Source organism: Sylvia atricapilla, chromosome 18 (genome assembly GCF_009819655.1).
Source record: "Sylvia atricapilla isolate bSylAtr1 chromosome 18, bSylAtr1.pri, whole genome shotgun sequence".
Taxonomy (NCBI): Eukaryota; Metazoa; Chordata; class Aves; order Passeriformes; family Sylviidae; genus Sylvia; species Sylvia atricapilla.
In genome coordinates, this window is record NC_089157.1 from 4,269,044 (window position 1) to 4,293,453 (window position 24,410).

Consider the following 24,410-nt stretch of genomic DNA (forward strand, 5'->3'; position numbering starts at 1 on the left):
CACAGGTACAACCCAGACCTACCAGGGCCCAAAAAGCTCGAGTTCCTTTGCCTAGAGGGTGTGTAGGAAAGCACTGAATCGAGATGGACTGCTTCTCTTCAAGATCTACAGCTACTGTAAGAAAAAGGAGAGTTATTTTTGGAAGGTCTTTTATGAAGAGGTAGTGTTTTTTTGGCTTTGGCATTGGGGATTTTGTTTTAATTCAGCCTGAATCCTGTGATGGGGTGAGTGAAGCTAAATGAGGTGGATGCTTTTTGAGAGAAAAAAGCCAAAGACAGATGGTGAGGGGGAGAAAGCAAAAATAGGAAACCTGAAACAAATATATTGTTAGAGATGCCATTTTTCTGTAGTAAAAATGCTTCAGCTTCTTAGTTTGATTGACTTTTTCTTTTTTTACTTCATGTTTTCTGCATGTTTTATTGCATGTTAGGTACCACACAGCATAATTCAGTTTCTTTTTCAGATAAAAGTTATTAATTCTTTTCAGATAGGATGATAACAGATAAAAGAAGGAAGTTAGGAAGCTCATGTGAAAGAATTTAAATGTGATGAATCATCCAACCTCAGCAGCGAACAATAAATGTGAGGAATTCTACTTTGGTATTACTTGGATTACACTGCTCAAGGTGCAGTCAGAGTGCAGGTCTTGATTTTAATTTCCTTAAAATCTCTTAGAATAAAGTGGCTCCTGTGTTGTATCATGAAGGCCCAAATGACCAGGAGCTCAGTTTGGAAATGAGTGTGCTCCCCTTTAACTGAATGTCAATTTATCTTTTCTATTCTGTTCTTAACAATTTGAGGTGTTCTGAAAGCACTAAGGAGCCAACGCAAGCAAAGTGTCCTGCTGGAATGAATCTTGTGGTGATAAACCCTGTGGTTTTCAGTTTTCAGCTTTATTCTTATTTCTATTTATTAAATAGTTGCTTTGATGCTTTTTGGGGTTAGAAACAGACTGGTTACAAGATGAGAGATGGTCTTTTGGGGGCTGATTCATGTCACTGTTCTGCTGTGTCTTTTAATGAGGTGTCAGTATTGCACTGGAATGTGGAAATAAATGGCTTTGTGCCAGCGTCATAACTCCCTTTTTATCTAGAAATAACAATTATGTAACAAATGCAAAAAGCAAAGTAATGACTCCCTAAAGTAGCACATTATGAAGTCCAAAATATTAAGAGGGGTCTAAAAGAGATTCTGTTCCTGAGGTATAAGTCTTCCCACACGTTCTAAATGAAATGGTTTGGAGTCACCCTCATCTTCCAAGTCCTTAAATCACAGATAACTGGAATCTGAGAGAACATCCAGTGGAAGGGCTGAGCTTCTCATGCCTTCTGGAAACAGGATCCTTGCCTAGATCACCTTGGTCTCTGCGAGGGTTTTATCCCATCACACAGATACATTAACTACTGCATCAAGAAGTTTGCACTGGCATTTCCAGGGAGCAGTTTTTAATCCCCTCTCACAAACACTCATAAAACACAAGCTAAATGGGGTGCTTAGACATGTTCCTGGGTTAACTGAAGTCTTCTGGGGTTTGTAAGGTGCAGTATTGCCATGCTTACAGCTGGGAGCTAAACAGGATGTTTGCTCTGGAAACTACTGAAGCACAGTGAAATATTCACCAGCAGAGAGGTGATAGTACAGCCAGGATTGTCAATTGATGGAAGGGGAGAGAGTGAGTCATGTGGCTGTTAGTGCCACACAAACCTCTATATGTGTAAATATATATGTAAATATATAAAAACCCCTGGAATTCCTTCCTGCGTGGCCACACTTGGGGCTGGGAGGGGAGAAGGCAGCTTCTGCACCTGGTGCCCTCAGTCCCACGTCTGTGCACTGCTGCAGAGAACAAACCCCAGCCTTTGGGGCCTGGGGAATGGGCTCTGGAATTTCATTCCTGAGCAGCAGCTGCTGCTTTGTAAGACACAACTCCATGTACCAGGAATGCTGCTCATTTCGGGACCTGTGTGAAACTGCTGAGGGGCAAAATATTCACCCTGCTGACAGGGATGTCCAGGTGGTAAAACCTACATTAATACAAATATCGGTGAGATTGAAAGCATTCCTGTACTGTGCATGTCACACAGACACGATCAGCTCAAGCAGCTGAAATAAACACTGGCTGGCAGATCCTAATGAGATGAAAAGAAAAATAAAAAAAACTCAGAAAAATGGCAACTATACATCAACAGCTTTAAAATTGAGCCCCCCATACCTTCTGGCTTAGAGAGAAAAAAACAGAAAAAAAAAAACACCCCAAAAAAACCAAAACAAAAAAACACCCAAAAAACCCAAACAAACAAACAAACAAACAAACAAAAAAAAAAACCCAAAAAAACAACCAACCAAAAAATCCCCACAACAAAACCAAATCAACCAAACCATCTTTTACTGTTAACTCTTTGGTACAATCAAAAAAAACCCACATACACTCATTACCTTTCTAAATCCTATTAATAAAGCATAATACCGTACTATCACACACATAGTATTCATGCTAATACTTGCGAAAACCCAACTATATAACACGCATTTATAACACTATTTTTTTCCCGGCCTTTTCCCTTAAAGCCGGGCCGCTCCCGGCGCTGACGTGTCCCCGCGCCATCAGCGCGCGCCGCCGGTCACATGTGCCGTGTTTACCTCGGTCACTGCGGGGCCGCGGGCGAGGGGCCGACCGACGGACAGACAGACAGACAGACAGACAGACCGACGGACAGACAGACCGCCCCGCCGGGGACAGCGGGACACGGTGTCGGGGAACCGGCGTACCCCGCAGAGGCGCTCTGAGGGCTTGTCCCCTGTCCGGGGCTGTGAGGTGCGCTTGTCGTCCCTCAGGAGCGGCGAGAGGGGCTGGTGTCCCCTCAGGGGTGGCTTGAGGCGGGAGTGTGCGTGTCTGTGTGCGTGTCTGTCCCAGGAGCGGCGTGAGGCGGGAATGGGCCTTCCTCTCCCCTCAGGAGTGAGGCGGGAATTGGCCCCCCTCAGGGGTGGCGTGAGGCGGGAATGGGCCCTCCTCTCCCCTCAGGAGTGAGGCGGGAATTGGCCCCCCTCAGGCGTGGCGTGAGGCCGGAATGGTCCCTTCCTTCCCCTCAGGAGCGGCGTGAGGCGGGAATGTTCTCTCACCTCCCCTTCCCTCATCTCCCATTCCATCCCCTCAGGAGCGGCGTGAGGCGGGAATGGCCCCTTCCCTTCCCTCCGGAGCGGCGTGAGGTGGGAATGGCCCCTTCCCTTCCCTCAGGAGCGGCGTGAGGCGGGATTCTTCTCTCACCTCACCTCCCATTCCATCCCCTCAGGAGCGGCGTGAGGCGGGAGTGGGCCCTTCTCTCCCCTCCGGAGCGCTGTGAGGGGCTGTCCCGCTGTCCTTCACCCTGTTCCCTCTGGAGGCGGCTCCGTTCTCAGCCGCGGCTGCCGCGGAGACACGCCGGGGAGGGAAGAGCCGAGCGGGTGGGCGCGGGTCGGGAGCCATCGGTGCGGAGCTGCAGCGGGTGCTTGACTTGCTTGGAGCCAAAGGTGTTCGGCCATCGGTGCTCGCTGTGCTGCCTCGGGACGCTGAGGCACCACCTGTTGTTCTGAGCTGCCTCTCAGTAAAGCCTCTCCTTTATTTCCAGCCTCATCATGTCCCTGCCAGCGAAGAGGTGTGGAAGGCCCCCAGTGTTGTCTTTTCTGGAAAAGAAAAAGAGAAAGCAAAGTCTTGATAGGAGAAGGGGGAAAACAAGGATTTATGTGGGAAATCACATCGACCGGTGGCTGACACTTAAGGAAAAGTTGGATTTCAGAAACGACGCAGAAGTTGCAGGATTTTTACTGGACATGTGAGTAGATTGTCACAATAACTCCTTTGTTTGCCAATACCAAGTAAATAATTCTGAATGTTGATGCCAGCTGTGTCTTGTCTTTCTAGGTATGACAGCTACGACCTGTTGGCAAAAGCTCCGCTCTGTCCCCTCTCTGAGGGTGTGAGAAGGATCACTGGGAAGGAAGAAAGGACATTGTCAGGCAGCACTCCCTTAATAGCAGCAGATGGAACGTTAGTACTGTCCTCTACTTACTTGGGAAGGGTGGATTAAATATTTTCCTTGGTGCCACCAAAGACAGCAGCTGATGTTTAAAAATAATGAGCTAAAAGTTATATATAAAAAGGAAAATATACAGCCAATTTTAGTTAAATTGAAGATTTTTAATATCTTTTGTAGACAATTCCAGTCTCTGTTTTCTTGTTTGTGTAGTTGAGCACATGACACTGCTGCAGATGAAACAGAGGCAGAACCTTTTTGCAGGAGTGTTTCAGTTAACAGCTTGGGTTGTATTTGCAGGTATGACAATCATGACCAGCTGCCTAAAGAATCTGCTTGTTCTGGATTTGGAGATGTGAGAACTGTAACTGTGAAAGAGGAGCGAGCGGTGCCGGGGGACTGCACGTTGACAAGGACCAATGACACGTTAGTGATGCTGTGGTTTTTTGCATGTTTCTCATTTGAAAGTATTTTGAATTGATTTTATTATCACATTTAATTTCCTTTATTAGAAACTCATACCATTCATGCTCTGCTTCATTATCTAAAAACATCTTGGTACATAATCGATGATCCAGTCCTTCCAAGGCAAGAATCTGAAAGAGATGTTGGAAAAGTTGTAAAATAGCTAAGAGTTCAAGCAGCAAACCCAGTGACAGCCTTCCTTAATTGTGTTCAGGGTGCATGAGTGAACAAGTAAATAATAGCAAGTACTTGTGTCCCATCAGCAGTTAGGCTTTTACAGTAGTGCAGTGTCCAGGCAAGTGTGACTGCATATGCTTTAAGCCTTCTCAAAAGGAAGATGTTTCATTGTTGACCCCGTGATGTTGCACACTGGGTGATGTGTTAAACTATGTAAAAATAGTGCCGTGCTCAGCGAGGCCGCCCCACCACGGACTGCTGGTGTCTGCTACTGCAGTGTCTTCAGTCACTGGGCCATTCCCAGCTGAGATCAGAGGAGCCTCCAATAGGTATGCTTGTCCATTACTTTTTCTTTAGGTTTTGCTTATCCACAACAGTCTTACTGAATAATTCATCCGTGTCTTAGTTTTCTGACCTTTAAAAAACTGTATCTTTTAATGTGCACAGGGAGACACAGAGGCCATAGGACATTGCATTGGCATTGCATGATGTGTCCAAACCCCTCACCACTGTGGTGAAGCATGTCAGGTACCATGTTTGTCTGATTCTCATCCACTGTGGTTTTCCTTGTGACTTTCCTAATTGTTCTTACTTTTGATTTTAGTAGGTGAACAAGTTGGGGTTCAGAAAGCAGTTCTATGGCAGAGAAGAATCCTGGGAAGCTAGGCCTGGAACAGATAAATACCAGTGAAGCTGAAAAGTTCAAGTATATTCTTCAGAAGAGCATTTTTCTCTGGCACTATAATTTTAGTTTGGAGCATAGCAGTAACCGAATTCCTGGGACTGATTTGATACAGGTGAGACAGAGGGTTTGTGTTTAGTTGGTTGCTTACTTCAGCCTTCTGAGATGCAAGAAATATTGTGAAAAATTGTTTGGTACAAAAACAACTTTGTTGCCCTAGAACGTGAGGCAGTGAGGCTTTGGAGCAGTCTCATGATATCAGTGTGAAGGTTCTAAATCCCACCAAGTACATAAAATGCTGGAAAAATGATCAGGCATGTACACAGTGGGATGTCCATACAGGGCTCAAGTCACTTGCCCAAAGTCCTGTTGGTAGCCAAACTTGCATCTTGAAAGGAAGACCAAACTCAGTTGCTAAGTCAGTGTTTTTAGAGATCTGGGCAAATAGAAAACAGTCAGTTGTCTTCAGAAAGGAGCAGTGCTTATGGTAATGAATATTTCTTGTTTTCAAAGGTGTGGTACTGCACTTCCTATTGAAGGGAGGTGATGCAGGCGAGTGTTTCCTGCTTTCCAGCCTCTTGGCTCTCAGCTTTTCCTGTTGTTGTTTTGGGCTTTACCAAATATGTCTTTCCATCCTGTGCCTGTAAGGGTCAGGAAAGAGCAAGGCCTTATTATAGGTGCTTTATGAGCACATTCAGAATTAATAATCATGAGGCAGCTGTTGTATTCTAGGCTTTTTACTCTTGAGTCTAGTTTTAGGTTGGCTAAAGACTAGCTATTAAGGAACAGCACACATCAAAGACAGTGGAGGAAGAGCACTTAAATTCAGCTTCACTGGTGGCTTAATGTTTGGTTTCTGGCTTGGTGGAGCCTGATGATGTTGGCTTTCAGCAGTTGTAGGGAATGAAGTTGATGGGGAAACAGTGAGGGAATCAAGTGACTTCAAGATTCGTGCCAGGTGAAATGGAATGGCTTTTTGAGTTGTGACTATTGTGAGGAGTTGGCAGGTTGATACAACAGGAAAGAAAGAATGTACAGAAATTCAAGGGGCATTAGCAAGGCAAAGCCAAATGGAGGGGTTACCAACCCACATCCAGTAAAGTTTCTGAAGACAATCAGTCCTTATCCAATGCTTCTTCTGCTATTAGCTTCTAACTTTGACATTTGGAATTTAACCAAGCTAATTTAAAATTAATTTTTCCAGTTTACATGTAACAATTACAAAGCTGTCAAAGCAGATAATAAACAAAATTTTTAAAATACATGTTATTTGTTCTAACATTGAAAAGTAATGAGTCAAAGAAGTTGAATGGGTTTTTTTTGAGGAAGCTTTGGGAAATCTGAGATTCTTTTACTGTTGTAGAAGTTGAATTATAGGGATTCAAAAATTCCTTTATCTGTGTTAATAAGACAGATTCTCATGATAGAACTGCCTGTGCCAGGGGGTTGGAATAAGATGATCTTTAAGGTCCCCTTCAACCCAAACCATTCCATGATTCTATGAACTGACTTTTTTGGGATTTGATTATGGACTGTATCTTTTTCCCCCCTCAATTCAGTAAAAATGAAACAGAATACAAATGCAAAATAGATTGACACCCAGAAGTGTCACAGCAGTTCAGCAAGGAAGACTGCAGTGTGCAGTAGCATGAGCTGGTGTCAGTCAGTAACATTGAGCTGGGAAACCCCAGCTTTGTTGGGCACTGGCAGCACCTTTTGTAATGATTTTTACTACACAGCTTTCCTTATAGCTGTGGGACTTTGCAAGACTCTGTATTGCAGAACTTGTCTTCATCTTGAGTAACATTTTCTCTGAAAAGCCGAGTGATTACTGTCCAGACAGGGCAGTTGTAAAGTGCAGTTCCCTTGGAAAGCAAATAAACTATCTCCAGGGAAGGTCCAGCAAGCTGTTAATGCTGAAGGCTTACCATGACAAAGGTGAGCAGCTGAGGAGTTTCTTAGCAAGCAGGAAAGTAAAAGTTAAATTTCAAAGAAAAAGGGAGAAAAAAAAAAAAAAAAAGCCTGATAAATATAACCTGCTTGGTAGGACAGTGCTCTCCAGACAAATCAATTTTCAGTGCCTTGTTTTGAATAGTTGCAATTTTTAATTAGCCTAAAAGATTGTGCATGTACTGTTTTTGATCTTTAGTGTTCGTAGTTTGTTTTTAATTAAAGAAAGAAAAAGAAACGCTAAACCAAAAACAAGCACCCCTCAGCCCTGACAAACCACAGTCTGTGGTGGTTTCACTAATATGACTTCAAAGGGACTGTAACACAGCTTTTCCTTACAGACAGTTGAATGGTTAGTCTCAGACAAATAATTAACTGTAATGCTGAATGTTGGTCTGTATTTCACTACAGTGAAATCTCTGTTTATCTATCATAAAGTATGAGATGTTGGTCTCTTTATGTGTATTGCACGTAGAAAAGCACAAATGCACTTACTGTGATATTTCCTCTTATTTCCGAGTTAGAAGACTGTATTAAGGCAATGCACTTCCCTAGACTTATTTAATGTTCAGGTATTTGAATGCCATATTGTAACTGTTATTATTGTGTTGCTTTCCAGGGTGAGCAGCAAGAAGAAAATGAAGCTCTTGCGTAACAATAGAGGGACAGTTTTTTACTCCATTTTGATTTTGCTGTGAGGTTATTGTGAACTGTAAAGAATTACTGTAAGTTGTGTGAAATTCCATGTTGTGTTGATAGCGCATTAAACTTAATTACCCAAAGTTTTATTGTGTTATGTTAATGTTAATAAAGTGTGTGGAGTGGATTATTTACCTGGGAGAGTCTGTACAGGGTTCTCTGAGAGGGCAACAAAAAAGGAAAGCCGAAGTGCTCATGGTATTGTTAACCTTAGTCAGAATTCGATAATTTTTTGTAGGTTATCTTAATGACTGTGTTCCTTACATTTTATTAAAAACTCAGAAGGGTTTTAAGATAGAGACAATATTGTAGTATCAGTTGCAGCATCAAGTGTGCTTCCTTCTGAATATGTTTCTTGGAATGCTTCTCTTTAGGGGACAAATTTAACATTTCCCATATACTGGAAAGCATTTGTGCAGTTGATTGATGCCCTGAAAACTGACGGGTAAAAATACTGGACTGTAGATTGCATTGTGTTGGTGCCTTCAAAAAAATGAGTAATTGAGATCAGCCCCTCTGGTGCTTATCTAAAATCCTTTGTGATTGAATCATTTGATATCTTGCTTTGGCTTTTGATAGTCCAAAAGCTGATCTGTGATGCATCTTAATTATTTTCTTGTGTAACAGAGATGAAATAAGTGCGGTACTCTCAGTAACTGAAGTTCTGCAGAACGCTGTTGGCGGTTCTGAATGTTTTGTAGTTAGGGAGTGTGAGTAATCCTGGCAAGGTTTTGGGCTGAGAGGCTGAGGTTGGTGCAGCATTCAGGTTATTCAGTGAATGGTTGTCAGAGGCACAGAAACTTCCAGTTTTCTGATTTTATCTTTTTTTTTCTTTAACCGCACGCTTGCATGAGCTTTCAGGTCTTGATCTTACAGTACTCAAGCCAGCTGGGCTTTCCCACCAACTTACACCAGAACAGCCTCTCTGTGGGGAGAAATTCCCCTAATTAGATCATTATACCCTGCATTCAGTTTTTTAAATGAGCTACTTCACTGGCTCTAAGGAACTGCTGTTGCTCTTAAATATTGTCTTGATGCTTCGGAAGTATCCGAATTCAATGTTGCATTATGAACAATAGAGTTTTCTCTAAATGTTGCACAAATAGATCTTAAAAAAAAAAAAAAAGTTGAGAAGGCAGTTTTTTGAGACTTTCTCAAAATGAAAATGCCACTTCCTCTGTTATTTGTGTTCTCTGTGCTCTGTACCTTTCAGATTTTTCTTTGACTACCAAACATTGATTCATGTAAATAACTCAGTTTGGCTCAGAGAACAAGTGTGACTGGTGACACTTATTCTCTGTGAAGTATCTTCCAGTGCTCTCAGTTCTCAATTGTTGGTATCATTACACTGAGAAGGGGACTCTGCCTTCCCTTACAATTTCCTCCAAAGTCTTCAAGATCAGAAGAATCCACAACTGCTCCATATTCTCAGCCAGTTCAACCTCGTTCTTGTGCCTTTTTAAATGCACACTGCAAATATTTATATTATTTAATGACTTACTGTTATGCAAGTAGGATAATATTGCCTGATCTGTTCAGTTGCACTCGGTATGTAAATTACTGGTAAAATTATTATCCTTGTTCATAGTACAGGAATATAGTACAATTCATCCCTTCCTAAGGCTTCAAACCTCCCATTACATTGGCACTTCATGCTGAAGAAAAATCAAGAGAAAGTAGACTTCTAAACATTTCCTTTTGTACTATTACAGTGTGACAGATGATATATTTGGGTTGCTATATGAGCATATGCTTTTAATATCAGACTTCTGTAGAGCAGAATATTATTGTTATTTTCCAGTAAAGTTAGCAGAGTGGTGAATGGAAATGATTCTGAATCAAGATTCTTCTGATGGGTATGATAAGCAGTGGCTCTGCTTTAGTCAAAATAGCCAAGTAAGGCTTTCTGCTCCTGTGGGTCTGTGGGAAATGTGGAATTTGACTATGTTCAGATGTCAGAACTAAACCCATAAGAATGGCTTACCCTCTTATTCCAATGGTGCATCAAAAATGTACATTTAGGAGAATTCTTAAAGCAGAATTATAAGTTGTGTTGTTGGCAATACTGAATAGTATTCAGGGCATAAACCTGTAATGTTAAATGAGAAGATTTTCTGTAGAGATTCATAGTGAAAGGCAAATAGTAGCTATAAACCCACCAAATTTTAGTTTTATTTTGTGTTTGTAAAGTGAACTTACTGCATCAGTGGGTTTCCTTAGAACTGTGGATCTGTCAAATCTTTTGCAATGTGAATATTTACACACATAAACTGGGAAACTTCATCCCAATAAGGGCTGTTCTGTGTTGAACTTAAATTTCAAATCATTAGTTAAAGATTTGAAGTTACAATGCACTGGTTTGCATGGTACTTATTTGATCTTCCATGACTTTGCCTTCATAAGAAGCTCTTTTCTAAAATCACAATAACTCCAATTATGCTCTTAGCTCACATAATGTAGTATCACCTGAAAACTTTGTATGTCTTGCTGGGGAAGGGTAATCTGGCCTGTATTGTGATTTACTTTTGTAGTTAAAAACTCCTACAAAACAGGAGGAAAAACTGTTTAAAATAGCTCTTAGAGATTTCTTGGTGAAATCAGGAGTTTTGCAGATATCCCAGACCCGCAGGAGAGGGGAGTAGAGCTGAGGTGAGGTACTGGCATAGAGAAACACAAAGAAACAGTGTTTCCATGCCCTGTTTTCTTGCCATTTTAAATTGCTTTCTAGTTCTCTGCCTCTTTTCTTTCTCCCAATGCTTACAAGTCTGTAAAGCTTGATCAGACAGTCAAGAGGAATGCTGCACCAAGGCACACTATTCAAGAATATAACAGGGGTGCAAGAACCTGTTTTTAATCTGAATTCTTTAGGCTTAGTAGATCTTCATGGGTTTTATCTTGTGGTAAAATTGAAATATGAAATACCACTTTTATAAGCCATGATCATTTGTCTGATTTAATAGTATGAAATACTGTCATCACTGTGATGATTCTTGTTACTTCCTTTGCAATGGCTTACATGTGCTGTGCCTGTTAGTGAGGAGTCTTGTGAGCTTCTAAATCGACACCCCAAACAAGTTCCAGCTGTGTGTCATGTTAAGCATGTTCTCATGAGTCACTGCTGAAAATACTGATCAGTGGATAGAAGGAAGGAGAATTCATCAAAGGAGGAATTCCAGAGGTAGGAGAAGTGGAGTTTCAGTCTGATGTGTAAATGAAATGTGGGTCAGAGAGGAGTGGTGAACCTGAGCCCTGTTTGTGGTTTGGGTGTCCTGTGCCAGGACAAGCCTGCTTCCTCTCTTTTCCCCTGTCTCAGCAGAAGCGATTAATTTCATTTATAATTCCAGAGATTCCTCACCACTGCAGCACTCAGAGCCTGGCAGTGAGGATTGTGGTTTCACAGTGCTGAGGATTCAGCAGATAAACTGGACACCTCTGAGATCAGGTGGAGCTGATAAGTGTGAGAAGTTACATATTCACCACCTCACTTAGGTCGCAGAGCAATACTTCTTTCTGTAGTTCTTGTGCAGAAATGTAAAGCTGACTTGTACTTAAGAAGCCAAAATCAATCTGCTGTACTCAGTGCTGTGTGTAATCATGTTCTGTATGCAGTGTTCAGTGGAGCTGTATCCAGAGACTGCCCAGGGTATCTAGAGATAAAGAGGGCAAGTGTTTGTGTGCGTGTGTGTCCACACAGCCCCACTCTCCAGTTTATTTTATGAAATCTTAAACTAGCTTGGATTGAAAGGGACCTCTGAAGGTCACCTCATCCACCCTGCTCCAAGCAGGGCTGACTTCAGGTTTGGATCAGGTTACTCAGAGCCTTGGCCTTCTGAGAACCTGGGTATTTTATAGAGATTTGTAATGTTCTTTCACAAAACAGGATCCAGAATGGTTTCATCTTCCATTGCTGTTTTCCATTTTTCTTTTTTACTTTTATTGTAGTAGTCAAAGCGCTGATCCATGGCTTTCAGGATATGTGACCTGTCAGTATGGGAACATAAAATGCATTAATTGGGGCAACTTAATACAGCTGCAGACAATTTCTGATTTAAATAGCTTTGTCCATGCTAAGTAACAGTGTGTGCATGTGGAGATGTTTTAAGATGTATCACAAAACCCTTTCTTTCTCTGGCTTTAAGACAGGATATGGTCTGAAGTGAGATGACCACAGACACTGTGTTGTTATCTTTGGTGTGTGGTTACTGATGTGTATTTGTAAATATCTGCTGTCTATAGTAGCAAAAATACTTTGGGAAGTGTGTATGCAGTGAGTAGAGACAGTGAAAAATTGGGGTCTCTTGTATGGCATATGTTTAACTTAGTTACATTAGGTCTTTGGCTTCAGTCAGGTTAAGTGTCAAACTGCATGTGCTTTCCTAAAAAATGTTGGGATTAGATATTTTAAAACTAACTAAAGACGTAATTGTTTTTCAAGGTAGGCTATTATTTTTTGAAATTAGTGTGTATTCCTGTTCTTCATCTCCACATCCTTGAAATATCTGTTAAATCTCATCGTTGCTCTTCCTGGTTCTCCGCACAAATTTCTTTCCTTCCTGTATGCTCCTTTGGTTGGTCAGCCTTGGTGTAGACATCAGAAGACATTTCGGCAGAAGAATTTCATCAGTGTTTGTAAGCTTTGTTTAAATAATCATTTCAAAACAGTTTTTGACATGACCTATTTTTCAAATGAACACAGTAACACCAAGACAAGAAGTGCTATCTTCAGTGGCAAAAAAATAAAATCCCTTTGTAGTAGGATGTTATGGAATTTAAAAAATCCATCACAGGATAAACTCGACCTGGCTTTGAGTGTGGTACAATAGTGTTTAGCTTGTGATTCAGCTGTTGATCTGGGATGACTTAAAGTGAGTCTCTACAGAGCAGCTCTGATAATTCTTGTGCTGGTTTAAATCCCAAATTAGATAAAAGTACTTGGAGATAATAGACTGTAACATATTTAATATATCCCAGTGACTTGTCTTTCCTTTTGTTTTCCAGAAGGGCAGATGAAAGTACAGGTGGCAGTCGATGATTCTCATAAGTGAAAATGATTATTGTCTATAACATCCTGAGTCAGTGTGTTGTGTGGGCTTGCAGATACAAGCTTGGGTAAGATTTGAGCAAAAATCCCTCACCAGGTTGCTTTGGTTGGGAACTTTGCTATAAATGAAGACAGCTGCAGTTATGTTTTGTGAATGTGTAGAAAAAAACCAGCTGCTCCTGTAATTCATGTAGCTGTTGTCTCCCTATATCTAAAATAGTCTGAAATCAGCATTTTTAAAAAGTCTGATCATATGATAAAGATTTGCGTAGCTTCATTTCAAGATTGATGAATTATAAATAAATATAGGAAATACAGCAATAAGGTACTTTTCCTTCTTTTTTTAGGATAGCTTCCCAAAGCTGTAGCCAGAAGAGGATCTGTGATGGGAGTCTAGAAGTGCTGTAGTGAGTGTGCACAGTGTTCCTGTCAGGCCCCATCCCGAGGCTGTGCAGGGCTATCCAGGGTAACTGGCTCTGGGGTGGAACAGGGCCCAGGGCTCATGTTCCAGCTCCCACAGCTGCTGCTGCTCTCCCCTTTTCCTGTCTCCCCACAGCCTCTGACACACTTAGTGAGTCCATGTGGTAACCTGGAGACAGGAACTCGCCTAAATACACCCTCACAAGGCTGCTGTCTTTGATTGGGTTTTTTATTCCTGTCATTTCTTTCATGTGGTTTGTTCTCAGTCACACCAGGGAGGTGCTGTGAAGTTGGGAACCAGTGGCAAGCCCAGGAAATGAAACTACCACTGCAAGCTTGGGATTGAACTGTGGGCTAAACATTGATCTGTGACATGAAACACCTTTTCACCTTGTAGTCATGCATAAAAGCACTGAGGAAAAAGCTGATCCAGCTATTCAGATTATTATGTCAAGTTATTCTGGGATCTTAGGCAAATAATACCTATTTTTGGTGACAAATTTAAAGCCTATTGAGCATTAGAAATAGGATATTAAGGGTTTAACTTAAAATTATGAGCTTCCAGAATGCTGATTTTAAGAACTTTTATCATTTGCCTATTCTGCCTCATATTGCACATATACAAATACTTATCTTCATGTTAGCTTTCCATGATTTCTACTGAGCAAACTTTTCTCTTTTGTTGGTTTTTTGTTTGGTTGGTTTGGTTTTTTTTTTTCTGAGCCACATGTTAAGGGGAGGTTTGGGTTGGACATTAGGAAAAGATTGTTCTTGCAGAGGTCAGGAGACTGTTGGACACTGAACAGGTTTCTCAGGGAATGAGCACAGCCCCAAGGCTGCCAGAGCTCCAGGAGAGGTGGGGGAAGCTCTCAGGGATGCACAGGGTGGGATTGTTGGGGTGTCCTGGGCCGGGCCAGGAGTTGGGCTGTGGTGATCTCTGTGGGTCTCTTCCAGCTCAGGATATTCTGTGATTGCTTGTCCCAGTTTTGCACCTCACTCAGTGATTTAATAACAGGCAATGAAGAACTGTGTGTTGCTGACTGAAGTAACTGTAAAAATTACAGGCCAATTGTTCCACATTCCTCCAGTGTTCAGTTCTTCACTGTCCAAACAGGAGCTGCCATGGCAGCAGGGCTGCCCCACAGGATGCCCTGGAACAGAGGGCACTGGAGAACACTGGGGAGAAGCTCTGGATCCTCATCACAGGAGGGGTTGTTTATTGGGGGATTGGAATACAGTCTAGTGCATCATTCCTTTTCTGAGACTGAAATTAAAATAGGATATCAAATTAACCACAGTTAGCACAATAAATTGAGGTGAAGAAGATGGGCTTTGAAGAACCCCAGTCCTCAGCAGAGAGATTTATTCCTCTGTTGAGCATCAGTCAGTAATTACTGTCTCTGAGCATCAGTAGCTTCTGGTCACAGACTTTTTGCTGGCTGTTCCTAACACAACCCTGTGCTGCCCTTTGACTTCATTTTTCTGCTCCTGACTGAGATACTGTGGTGTCTGTGTGTTGGCATTCTGAATATCTGCTGAAGGGAACTGTTTTCCCCATGTGTGGTTCTATTTTCCCCAAGGGACTCACCTTTACAGTGCTTATTATGGATCACCCAGGTGAAAATGTAGAAGTAAGTGACATCTTTCTACCTCAATATTCTATATTTGCAGTAGATATAAATTGGTTTTCATTGATTTTTTTTTTCTCCCTGTGTCAAGAAGACTTTGGTATTGATGTTTGGGCAATAATTTTTTTTAAGGTAATCTCAGACCTGTCTGTGCTGTCTATTTTGTATTGCAAGGCATGTTAACATGAGTCTGAATCTTGAAAAGATTCCTGTCTCTCCTGTCAGAAATGTTTGTATTCTCCCCTTGCCCTTCTGGAGGTTTTTGAACACCTTATGATTTGCACAGGACTCAAAGAGAATCTGTCCAGCACAGCATCTGTTTGGGGTTTTTTCCTAAATTATTTTAAACAGCTGTTTGTTATTCAAGTGTTCCCCTTGTGGAAAGAAGTCAATAGTGTGACTTCCTCTCCCTCTTTTATCAGAACTTTGAATGCTTTATGTTTTAAAGATCAGGTCTAAACTTAAGGTAGTTTCATAGAAAAAGCAATGAAATATGACAACCATTCTGAATATTTTGAGATTTATTAGGAAAATTAGAAAATCTGTTGGCCCAAACCTGCAATTGAATGTACTTCAATATCTTCTTTTGTCTTCAGGAAGGACATTCTCAAGCAGCTCCATCTTATGTCAGTGTTACAAATGCAGTTGTGCAAGACTGATTCTTGGTAGGTTTTGGTATAAACAGAGAACAGAGGTTGGTTCTTGTGTTGGAGGATTCCTAACAGGGATGGAAAATGTCCTATTTTAAGTTGTTCAGGCTTTGGCTACACATTAAAAATACCAATGCTAAATACTTTATATGGATGTGAAAAGCAGTGCTGCTGTCATCATATTCCTTATAGGATTTCCTTTGTGTGCTTTGAATTCAGCCAGTTTCCTTATAGGCATCCTAAAATGTCTGTTTATGGAATATGAGGTTGTTCTCAGAGTGCTTTTGCCTTATTACATGATTTCAATAGCATTTGTCTCTAGTGAAAACAATTGCAATTTCTTAACCTTTGTGTAATAGTTTTTCATACCTCAGTATCTCAGTAACTCTCCTCTGAAGTTTGCTTTGTTCTGCAGTTATCCTGTTGGACAGAGTAAGAAATATTTCAAAGACAGACATAAAAAAAATTATCTCTTTATTTTTCACTGTTCCTTTCTTTTTGGCTTTCTGTTGGCTTCTGAAAAGGAATTGATTTTAAAACAAACCCAAACCAAACTGATTTTGATAAAAGTTCATTTCTCTCACCCTGAAAGGACGAATTTCGATTAGAAAGCTCTGTCATGAAAAGAATATTTTAAAGCCTGTTATTCTTATTGATTCTTGTTAGTTTACACTTGGTACTGGTTTTGATTTACCTTTGGTTATGTTTCATGTAGTTAATTCACATTTCTATAATTCCTCTCTGGTTTTGATTAATGTAAATCACTTATTCATTGTCCTACCCTGTCTTACAGTCTCCACTTCTGACCAGCCTTTTTCTGCCACCCAAACTACAACTCCTGTTCCTGGTTTTGTAGACCCACTCTGTATCTGCCAGGTGTCAGCTGCATTCACTTCCTTCAGGTGCCTGAGACATCTCTACCACATAGGCTGGACCTTGACACCTCAGTCTGCTGCCTTTTTTTTTTTTTTCAACACTTAGTTTATGATACTATATCATAAATGTATATGATGTCGTGGTGCTAAAGGGAGACTGAAAAAAAATCAGCTCAAAATTCAATCATGATAAATAAACTCGATGAGTCCTAGTGGGGCTGTTCCTCTAAAATCAAAGTGCCAGCCATTTTTAATTTTTGTGGGAAATAACAGCATTTTGTTCAAATACATACAGCTGGGTATGCATAGAAAATACTCTATACAATCTGAGCTCTCAAGGAATTAAGGAGCCCCAAAGATGCTTTTCATGTCAATGTCACAGGACTGGCCTGTTCTGACAGCAGAAATAGGAAAGGTGTCAGTTTGCTCTCAGGTGTGTTTTTGACAGTGGCTACTAAGTGTTTTATTTCAAACAGAGTTGCTGTACATTTCTTAATCCAGCAGAGAGATAGGATAGGATTTTCTTCTTTCTGTGGCAGAAAAAAAGGCAAAAAAACTTGGAGAAAATTCTTACAGTAGAATTGTAGATCATAACTCATAGCAGTTACTAATGATCAGCATTATATCCAATGAGTGCTGCACTGATGAGATCTGGTCCTGATTATGCTTCAAGACTTCACTGTGTAGAACTCTTGGTTAGAAAAGGGTAAAAAAAACTTCAATGCTTTTGAATCATCAGGTCAAATTTTAAACATAAAATAGAAGTATGAAGAATAATTAACTATTTGTTTAGCAAAGGTCGGGTCATTAAAGGCTGGATTGCAAATCAAAGGGGGTTTGCATTTCCAGTTAACAAGTGCTGCTGCTGCTGTGGCTTCTAGAAATCACTTTGTGGTGTTGGGGTGTGGAATTCCTTTCTGAGTGATTACCTGGGTGAGTGGAATGGATACTCTCTGTTCAAGGCATTTGAGTTTTCATTGTCTCACAACCCATGGAGGATTTAGGGCTGTGGCTTTATCCTTTAGGTCACTCTGAAGTTACTCCATTCCAGCATGGCTGAGTCAACTGCTCACCTCCTCGAAGTGCTCCAGGTCAGTTATGTAATTGCTCTTTGCAGATAAGAATTAATTAGCCTGATTATTTTTCATAGCTTTTGGATGGGTTCCCCACCTGGGGAGGAGCAATTCCTCTGTGTCAGTGATTGATTGCTGAGGCAGAAGCTTTCTGCCTCGCACTTGTAAGGAATGCTGACTGGTTCTTTGGGTCGTGTTAGGAAGCAGGCAGCGTGTGGTTAGAGTGCAAAGGATAATACAGCAGTTCTACAAACGAGCTGGCCAGCCCAGGGAGCTGCTGGGTGGCTTTGGCTTGTGCAGTGCTCATTTCCCTTCTCTCCAATACCACATTAACAAGTGGTAGGTCAGGTAGCTGTGTTTGCCCTCCTCCCTGCTCCTCCTACAGAAAAATGCCTTCTTCTGGATGTCTTAGGTTTTTTAAGAGTGTTACACTTTACAGCTTTATTACTTAAAGAGGTGTGAAAGACATCCATAAAGGGAAAAAATGCTGACATTTGAGGTGTAGCTGTTTATTTTCTCCTGCTATTTAAATTAAAGCCACTTCAGGAACTGGCTGGGTGTATCTGGAGAGCTTCCCACCATCATGGCTATTTGCTGTTTTCAATTCTTTGCAATAATTGCACAGTGCTTTTGGAACACTTTCCCCTTGAACAAAATGCATGTGTGAGAAAATGACTAAATCACAGCACGAGTCCTGCTAAGTTTTACACACCTTGTTAAATTTTAGCATGTGAAGAGCTCCAGGATAGTTATTGGCATTACTCAAAAATGTGGCTGTGGGTTTGAGGCTGCGTTGAAGGAAGCTGTTACTGCTTTCAAGGGGCTTCTCACCTAGGGAAAGGAAAAAATGTGCTTGTCAGGTGCAGGGATATTAATGTGGAAAATCTTTCTTCATTCAGTTGTGCAGGGTCTGGTATTTGAAGGGCTTATTTCGTTACATCACACGTGAATGTTACTGAGGTGGTTCTGACAATTAACTTTGTAGGACTTTGTTTAATAAAAATCAAATCTCACTGGAAGCCTGGGACACTTGCTGCAATAAAAAGATTATGGATAGCTCCTGATAGCTTTTAAAAGCTGTTTAATTGCTGGTTGTGTCAAAAGTAAGCAATTAAGGTCACTTAATCTACTTAATTATTCATAATATTCCTCTAGTAGTACTCTGTGCTTGGGATCTGTGAAAATGTGCATCTTGAGAAGCTGCTGCACTCATTCATAGCCCTCAGTACAGGGCACATGTAATGAGAAAACCCAAGAAAGGAAACTTCTGTGGCAGGGCATGCCCCAGCACAAGCAGCTGTAAATGAATGACCTTGTGTGGCTGCAGCGTGAGCTTCAAGGAAAAATGAAAGTCTAAAAATGTGTCGTCATTTAAAGGAGGGTTGGTCACATAAAACAGTATTAATGGATTAGCTCTTACATGGTACTTACACGTTTCTGATAAACTCAGGCCAGATTGTTTTAAGACTAGATGAGACAGGTTCTCAATTTCTATGATGCACTCAGATGCTGCATAATATAATGGGGACTGGATCACATTGGGTTACTTGGCATGGAGTAGATAAATATAAGAAATGTTTTGAGAGATGTTTAGTGACAGTGGCCATTGCAGAAGTTCATTGGGATGATTAAATTTTGGTCAGTAGCTTCATTCTGTGCTGAATAGTTAAAGGCGGATGTTAGGCAGGCAGACAGAAAAAGGCCTTTTGCTTTCAGTCAGCTGGCAGGGGAAAAATGTGTGAAAGAGGCTGTATCTGCAGTGCAGCTCTGACATCAGGGCCAGCTTTTGTTCAACGAGTGGATTTTTGGGGAACTTGGACAGCCAGAACAGTGCTGGAGAACGATCTGTAAGTGTGAGCTGTTCCGCACTTGTTCCTGCTCTGATCCCTGCTCTCTGCAGCGCACACCAGACGTGCACATGGACAGGTCGGGGTGACCCGTACCTGTGCTGTTGTGATCACAAAGAAAGTGACTAAATCTGCTCCAATTTAGAAAAAACATGGGCAGAAAGGTCTCAGCTGTCCTCTTGAAATGAATGGAGCTTCTGACAATGGGGTCTGGTGTTTGCTCTGCAGTGCTGGTCATGCAAAAGCAAACAGCCCTTCTACCGGTGTTCAGTTTCTTTTCACAGAGCAGCCTAGTGATGGTGGGACCCCTGAAAAGAAATTTCAGTGCAGACACATTGCAAAACTTCGGCATTCCCTGTCAATGGCTGAGTTCTCTGTTCTGTACAAGCAGGATTTATGTCAGCTTTGTGAATTCAGTACTGCTTGTTATTAATGAATTAATACAAATTAAGAAAGCTGTGATTCACATAACGGAAAATGGTGAAGTAGCAGCAGTGCCTTTAACTTCTGCAAACTGAGCAACCATCAGGATGGTAAAAAGTGCTGCTGGCCTGATGGAAATTCACCTGGCTGCTCTCCCATCCTGCCGGTTTTCTCCCTCTGCAGGCGTAGGGTGTGTTAGGAGATGGCAATCCATGGGGAATTCCAGCCAGCAGGGCCCTCAGGATCCCAAAGCAATTGTTAGCAAAGCAGGCACAACATTGCTGTAGCCAGCAGAGCCAAGGGATAAAAACAAGCTGAGAATCAGGGAGTCATAACTGGCTCTCTGATGCTCCACATTTTCTGTGCCAAACATATGTTGGTATAGAAGAAAGTCTGATTCTAAATACCAAAGTGTGGGCAAGATTTAACTAAAGTTTTCTGTAAAAGAAACCAAAGCTCTAAACTGTTGCTATATTTTACTGCATCTGCTGTGCATATGAGATTGTATAAATGGACTGAACCAGTATGGAATTATGTTGTAGCTGCCTATAAGAAGTGCTGATAAATCCTAAGCGTAAAACTAAGGTTTGCCATCACTTGGCAGGTAGCAGGTACCATGTTCTGTTCCTAAGCATTCACAAAATAGTTCTGCAGTTGAAGATCTGTTGACTCAATGTGCAAACCCAAAAGTTTCAATTTCAACTTTACTGCTGGATGTTTGTTAGCAGGCTGACTGTTTTTTGTCTGAAGAGTAAATATGTTTAATGCCTTCTGAATTTACAGAACGGTTTGGGTTGGAAGGGACCTAAAGTGCATCCCATTCCCACGCCCTGCCACGGCCAGGAACACCTTCCACCAGACCAGGCTGCTCCAAGCCTTGTCCAGCCTGGCCTTGGACACATCTGGGGATTGGGCAGCCACAGCTTCTCTGGGCAGTTATTTTTATTAAGAAATAATAGTGAGCTTCAGTACTATAAAAACCCCAAACAACACAACCCTCTTCTCAACAAACCGTGGTGAGGGTACGGAGCTGTTACGGTGAAATGTTGGTAAATAGGCAGGAATGCATTTTAGCACCCTCTTCGCGGTTTATAGCCAAAAGTGTTTCATTGTTTAGTTTTCTGTTTTGACAGCGCCTGGTCCTGCAACAATGGGTATTTGGATCAGGTAAAACATTTTCATTGCATATGCTGTATTTGACAAACTGTGTACAATTAACGCCACCTTTTTCTGGTAGCCTGTGACATTTTCAAGTCAAACAGCTCTGGATTCTCCCTTAGTGTTTCCGTGCTGTTAACTGTGCCATTCCCTCCTTGGAGCAGTGGCGCTCAGCACTCGCTGTCTGGGTGCTCGTGTCAGGTCACTCGCTCACTCCTTGTGCCCCAGTTCCTCCGAGGAAACTGGGACTGAGCGGAGGTGTGTGCACACATACAGCCTGCCTTACCTGGAACATGTGCACGTGAAACAGTCTATTGATTTTCAATGGGTGTTACAAAACTCCGACAATGCGGAGTTACCTTTAGGTTTAACGTGACCCTCAAAAGGCTGTCAGATGTGTATCAGGGTTAAAACTTAACAGTTTTGGGTTTATTATTATATGTTAGTAATATGGTATTTTGAGCTAAATTTGAGCAGTTACTCAGCACTCTCCTAATGGTTCTTGCTCAGCCTCTAGCACTATTTGTCTACTTGTATTTATTCCATTCTCGATACTTCCCCCTTTCCCCCCGCGTTCGGTGCCGTTCGTGAGGGCGCTGCTGGCGGCCGGCAGGTGCGGGGCCCGGGTCCCCGCCGGAGGCTGCAGGTGGCCGAGAGGGAGGGCAGGGGCTGCGGGGGCCGATGCGGGCAGGAGCGGCTGTCCCAGAGCCGGCTCCGTCCCTCCCGTTCCGTTCCGTTCCGTTCCCTGGCTGCCGGCGGGCGGGAGGTGCTGCCCCGGCAGCTCCGCCCCGCTCCCCGCGCGCGGCTCCGCTCCGCGTTTTCCGGGCCGCGCCCCTGCGCTCGTGCGCCGACACTGGGACGTGCGGGGCCGGCGCCGCTCGCCATTGGCCGCGCCGCCGTAGCCCCATGGGCGTGCGGGCCGCGCATTGGCCCCGCGCGCTGTCAATCAGCGCGTGGCTGCGTCAGGGCCGGGTGCGCGGCCCCGTTCCCTGCTGTGTGCGGGGCCGGCGCGGGGCCGGTGCGGGCGGGGCCGCGCCTCGCTCGTCCCTCGCTAAGATGGCGGCGGCGGCGGCGGCGGCCGTGGCGCGGCTCGAGGGCCGGGAGTTCGAGTACCTCATGAAGAAGCGCTCGGTGACCATCGGCCGCAACTCGTCGCAGGGTTCGGTGGACGTGAGCATGGGCCACTCCAGCTTCATCTCCCGCCGCCACCTCGAGATCTTCACCGCCGCGCCCCCGCCGCCGCCGGCCGGCGCGGACGGGCCGCCGCCCCCGCCGCAGGGGGACCCCGCGGGCGGAGCGGGGGGCGACTTCTACCTGCGCTGCCTCGGCAAGAACGGCGTGTTCGTGGACGGCGTGTTCCAGCGGCGCGGGGCGCCGCCGCTGCAGCTGCCGCGAGTGTGAGTACGCGGGGCCGGCGCTCCGGGGCCCGCCGGAGGCCGCGGGTGCACATGGCGTGTGACAGGCGAGAGCGGCCCCGTCCTGCCTCCGCTGGCACCGCCCGGCACCGCCGCCGTGCCCTCCGCCGTGTCCTTCCCCCGCACGGAGCGGCCCCGGCGGCGGCGAGCGGAGCCGGGGACAGCCCGAGTGCCGGCGGCGGAGGAACCGGCCGGGCGGTGCTGCGCGGGCTGCGCTGTCTGGGTTGCGGATCGGCGCCGGGAGAATCCTGTAGCCCCCTCGGTGCTTTGGCAGATCTGGGGGGTTGTTCTCCCTCGGTGCTCCGGGGGGTTGTTCTGGTTTTGGTGGTAGTTTCTGCTGCTTTGCCTAATTTTAACGTTTATTCTTATGGGTAAATTGAATCATCCACGTGAAATGCTTCTGCTGGCCTTAGCGTTTTAAAATGTTTTCGTTACGTGACAACAAATGTATTAAGAGGTTTTAAACGGTAATACATTCCTTTGCCATTACCAAACATTAACTGTCTGTGCAAAATGATTTTCTAGGGCAATACGTGAGGCCTGCCCACGACATTTAAGGATGTGTTGAACTGTAAATAAGTGATCTGTGCTCTGAGGAGTCACATGTAGGAAAAGTGAAAGTGTTTTGGTTTAGTGTATTTTAGCTGCCTTGACTAAGAAATACCTAAAACGTTACGAGTGCTGTACCTTTATAAGGCACATGCCATCAGTGACACAGCCTTAATGCCCTGTGAGCTTTTAAATTGTGTTTAGGACATTCATGGTGTATATCTTCTGCTGTGTCGGCCTAATGTTAGTTTTCTCACCTGCTTTCTCTGTGAAAATCAAATTGTCTTACCTTGCTGCTTTCTAGGAAATGCTCATTCTGAAGGGCTTTAACAGTGCCAGTGTGTAATCCTGAATATAGGAGGACTTGTTTGACCTTTAACTGTCACTTCTATTTTTGCTTTCTGCTTTTAATATTTATAAGTATTTGACATATGGTTAATCTATATTTTAATCTAACAGATTTATGAAACATAGATCAAATACTTTTTTTTTTGTAAGCACTGTGATATAATATGCTATTTGTAAGCACAATTGTGCATGATCTGTTTTGTTTTCAAATAGTCTAGGATTAGTTGGAGTAATTGAGTCAGTAATATTCTATTAAATGCTTAAGACCTGAGGAAAAAAGAAGTACTTCTTCATGCTGTCCACTGATTTGTCATTTATTCTGGTTCCTTCCATCAGTGTCGCTTTTCAAGTGGAAAGAAGACTCAGAAGGATTTTTTTGTCTCACTTTTTTATTGAACAATGATGAAAAGTTGTATGTAGTTAAAATTTCTTCACCAGTAACGTGGGTGGTGTTGCAGGAACTGGCATTTGCAGTGCTCAGAGGTGACACCCCATTCCTTGGGCTGTGCACACACAGCCCTCAGTGTCCAGGGCTGTGAGCTGGTGGAAGTGGTTATCTCCTGGTCACAAGCTGTAGGTGTAGGCTGGTAAATAAAAGGTGCCCCTGGCCAGGAGCTGGAGCCACCATGAGAGTCACCTTGAAGGGCAGGAAGAGTCTGCAGCCCCAGAGTTACACTGGAGATTAAGAGCAAATGCTACTTTGTTGCTTTTTAAAAACTAAGCCTGTTTCTAAAACACAAATCCTAAATGGAGAAATAGTAGTTTTATTATTTGTAAAGCTTTTTTTATTTTTCTTTTTTTAACAGTAGTGTTCAGGCAAATTCACCGTACTGTCTGCTCCTAGGAGGTCCTTACTGTGACTTTCTAATGACTAATATTGTTTGTAGTCCTGTTCTTGAGTTTTGTTGTAGATTTAACTGGTCACACTGAAGGCGGCCTTCTGGATCTTAAGAGTCAAACTTACTTCAGTATGATGTAAACGTTAATTAACAATGATGAG

General features: G+C 43.0%; 1 protein-coding gene and 2 long non-coding RNA genes across 3 annotated transcripts in view; all 3 read left to right on the top strand.

Moving 5' to 3' along the window:
* LOC136369328 (uncharacterized) overlaps positions 1-1,077 on the top strand; it is a 1,734-nt gene extending 657 nt beyond the window's left edge. Inside the window, exons 1-2 of the long non-coding RNA XR_010745010.1 lie at positions 1-5; positions 488-1,077. The exon at positions 1-5 is cut by the window's left edge and continues 657 nt beyond it. This is a non-coding gene — a long non-coding RNA (uncharacterized lncRNA). The remainder of the gene's footprint in view (positions 6-487) is intronic.
* Positions 1,078-12,122: 11,045 nt separating this feature from the next.
* LOC136369331 (uncharacterized) lies at positions 12,123-14,115 on the top strand. Its single transcript, XR_010745013.1, has 3 exons — positions 12,123-12,174; positions 12,982-13,092; positions 13,372-14,115. It is a non-coding gene; the product is annotated as an uncharacterized lncRNA (long non-coding RNA).
* Positions 14,116-22,004: 7,889 nt separating this feature from the next.
* The window catches only part of FOXK2 (forkhead box K2), a 45,324-nt gene continuing 42,918 nt past the window's right edge, over positions 22,005-24,410 (top strand). Inside the window, exon 1 of the mRNA XM_066332103.1 lies at positions 22,005-22,495. Coding sequence (XP_066188200.1) covers positions 22,005-22,495 — 491 coding nt within the window. The remainder of the gene's footprint in view (positions 22,496-24,410) is intronic.